The following is a 3743-nucleotide window of genomic DNA, read 5'->3' on the forward strand; positions in this document are numbered from 1 at the left end:
GCGGATAGAACCTAACACAATAGAATGCCGTGAATATGAAACCACATCATCTGGAATAACAAAGAAACAAACAATTTGAATTGAATTCTAAAACTCAAGCACTTGGGCATGCAGATGTTCAAGATTTCACAAGCATTGGAATTCCTACTGGAGAAAGGCATATAACGACCCTACAACCTGCTGCAGATAATTCATAATTTTCGATTTGGAATCATTCCATTCGTGAACTATTAATCGATCAAACAATGAGCAAGTTACTCTGCAAACAACAAGAGGGATTAATTATCCAAATGAATTAACAAAAATTGCCATTTTAAAATTAATGAATGCATTCAACAAACAGATTCAGCAGAGAGCAACAGCATTCATAAGCAAGTAATTAGGAATGCATATAATAACAAATGGAGTCGAGTAAAAACAGGGGCAGTCTGGCAGAGGCAAAATGTTGGAACATTTCCGTTTTTCAAAAGTAATGGTTATTGGAGGATAAAAGCCAGAGATCTTCTAATAGAATCAAAGGGAAGAAGAAGCAACAAAACGAGGCAGCGAATCAGAACTTTTTCAGCAATTACATGTATAATTCACTAAAAGTCAGAAGTTTGTAAATCGTAAATGTGAACCACCATAAATACACAAAGGAGATTCAACTAAAACAAAGGGAGCACCAAATGGATCTCTGATTTCATAGCTCGAAATCTTCATCCTGAAGAGCTAGCTCAGCTGCCTCTTCTTCATCATCATCAAGCACAAAGTACTCGTTCTTTTCAACAGGCCTAAACATGTAAAAGATCACAGCATAAAATGCAAGACTCGCAATTTCCTCCGTTGCATTTGCAACCCACTGGTACTTGTAGGCTGAGATGGTCCTCAGCGCAAACACTACAATCCTCGTGAAGTACAAGTACCCAATAACCACGATGTAGAACTGCCTAAATAGGGTCAATTTTGCCAGGTTTTTTGCAGCCTTGCCGTCAGTCTTTGAGGTCTCCCTCAGCGACCTAATAGACCACACTATCGGGAAAATAATTGCGCAGCAACAGATAATATCCACCAACAGGAAAACCTGATTCCAAGTCACCCAATCCTTGATAAATGGCCCGGTCTCCCCAATCACAATGGACGCAACATTTGCCAATACCTGCAACGGGATCACAATCATTAACACCTTCTTCTCCTTCTCCTGCAAGAAGGGCTTCAAGAAGGACCACCCAGTACCGATCAACACAATCACCGAGAACAACAACACCACCCTAATAAACTGGAAAATGTAAAACAGCACATCCCATCCATGAGGAGTGCCCGTAATCTTCACATAATGCTTATCCTCTGCTGCGCTGAGTAAATTCAATGCCTTCATAATCACCAGAAGCCCCATGACGGCATGTATCCGATGCACGGACTTCTTATTCCTTAAACAAACGTGGACCCATATCGCCAAAAATGCGAAATAGAGAACGGAAAAGAAGAAATACAGACCGGGTAAAAGAGTGAGGCCAGCAGAGAGATAATCCTTGACGTGGCCGCGGCCATCGAGGTTGTAGAGTTCAGTATGGACGTCCATAGAAACAGTTGATTCCGGGGCACAATTTGCGAAGAAAAGAGAGTATTCATTTGGAGAAGTAATGGGGTACGAATGGTTGAATGATGAGTGGGGTGGCGGGGAGAGGTCCCGGAAGGTGAATAGCAGGTGAATGTACTTTGAATCGAGTACGCAAAATGAAGGGTTTTGACGAAGCTCGACGAGGACCTGAATTAGGGATTCCTCAGCGAGGAGGAAGAACCCTAGGCGAGATGGATCAGGGGAGGCGAGGGAAGAGATAACTGACACGGAGGAGACTGATATGGTGACCTGGCCAGTGTGGGTGAAGCCGAACCGCTCGAAGAGGATCATGGACCGGGAGTCGGAATTGATCTTGAGGGACTTGATCTCGGCGGCGATGGGGCGGAGTATGGTGAAAAAGAGGAGAATTGGGAGGAGGAAATGTAGTAACTTAGTCATTTTTCATGAAATTGCGGTGGCCAACGGTAGTGCTGTGCGGCGGCGCGGGAGGTGGATATGAAAGCAGGATCACGCCGAAGATAATCGGCGACGGTGGTATATTTTTAATACCGAAATTGCCCTTCTATTTTTGGGAATGGAGTAGATCTGGCCAGGGTTTATATTTTGATTTTCAGATCTAGAAAGGCTTGAAAATTACGTGACCGCTCACCAAAATAAGAAGGGGAATTAGCGTAAATGGGCACTAATCTATTGGATTTCTGTGAAAATGGTTCCTAACCTTTTAATATTAGCGGACGCCTCCCAAACATTTCACTTGATGAGCGTAATTGCTCCCATCCAATTAATCGTTAAAATTGTCAAAAGGTTTTAAATAAAGACTAAAATTTTAAATACCCTTACTTTAGTTAAATTAATAAAAACTATAAAAAAAAATAAGAATAAAGAAAAGTCAATTCATCTTATCAATCAAATTCAGAAGGTGTTTGGTAGAGATTAAAATTAGATTTTTAGTAGATTGTGATAAACAATTTTAAAATGTATAGTTGAAAAGTTGTGTGACTCATTAAAAATGTGGTTAATATTTATTGTTTGACTTTAACTTATGCTAAAATCAAATTTAATCTGTACCAAACGAGCTTTCATAAACCTTCCATGCAATTGTGAATTGCTTAAAAAATTATTATATAAACAAAATAGAACTTGTTTAAAAATTAATCTTCAATGCAAGTTAATATGGACTCCGCGAAGATGATACGATAGAGAAAAAATAAATATTTTTATAGTTTTGTCTAAATTTAATTTTTTGTTAAATATGCAAACTTTGTAAAATTTTATATCTCATACGCTAATTTACTTTTATTATTATTTTAAAACTAAAAATATCACGATAACAATTTATAGATGCAACGGAAATCAAATTTAAACTTGACTACTTATTAGACATAAATGTCATGTAGATTGAAAGTCTTTCAATATCTTTTATTTGACAAAGTCCTTATTAATGAGAATTTTATTATACTTTCTAGTTTGTTTACATGACACAAATTGAAAAGTATGGAATTGCATTGGAGATGCACCTATGATTGGTAAGATAAGTTGCCTTTTCTTATTTTTTGTGTTTTTAAATGTTAAATTTATTTTATTGTATTATTTTATTTATTTAAACTATGGTACCGTTTGATAGGCACCAATTTTCTAGGGAAAAATGGAATTAGAATGCCAATTTTCAACTTTTGTGTGTTTGATAGTGTTTTATTTTCTATAAAAATTAAATTCTTGGATTTCTTAGGAGTTGTAATTTTCTAGCTTTGTGGGAAAATCAATTTTCCCGGTTACCGCTGATTGATTGATTTTTTTTTTTTTTGGTTGTAACGGAAATATATTTTAAGAATTATTGTAAAAAAAATATTTTTCTTTAATTGACAATTTTCATATAAAACAAAGTCAACGAACACCAAAATATAGATGATTTTTTTTACAATGGAAATAAATTTCATTCTTAATACCAGTAAATTTCATCCCTTTAATTTACAATTTTCATGTAAATAAAACCAAACGAACACAAAAAAAATACTTTTATTTTAACATTTTTCATGTTAACAATTATACCAATCAAACACAATAATTTACAGTTCTCGAGAAAATAATTTCTAGACAATTCAATTCCTTAAAATTTGTTTTATTTTCACCCAAATTCTATCTTTACAATCAAACAGACCTTAAAATTAATGTCATTTAATTT

At 35.6% G+C, this 3743-nt stretch overlaps 1 protein-coding gene across 1 annotated transcript; it reads right to left on the reverse strand.

Annotated features, from left to right (window-relative positions):
- Window positions 1-438: 438 nt before the first annotated feature.
- Window positions 439-2176, reverse strand: LOC111404109 (protein GPR107-like). The gene has a single exon (XM_023032852.1). The coding sequence runs from the start codon at window positions 1997-1999 to the stop codon at window positions 683-685; it is 1317 nt and encodes a 438-aa protein (XP_022888620.1). The 5' UTR covers window positions 2000-2176; the 3' UTR covers window positions 439-682.
- Window positions 2177-3743: the final 1567 nt, after the last annotated feature.

Source organism: Olea europaea, chromosome 11 (genome assembly GCF_002742605.1).
Source record: "Olea europaea var. sylvestris chromosome 11, O_europaea_v1, whole genome shotgun sequence".
NCBI classification, from domain to species: domain Eukaryota; kingdom Viridiplantae; phylum Streptophyta; class Magnoliopsida; order Lamiales; family Oleaceae; genus Olea; species Olea europaea.

Excerpts from the sequence above, each read along its gene's own strand:
- LOC111404109 (XM_023032852.1), bottom strand. The coding sequence starts at position 1,999 with ATGACTAAGTTACTACATTTCCTCCTCCCAATTCTCCTCTTTTTCACC.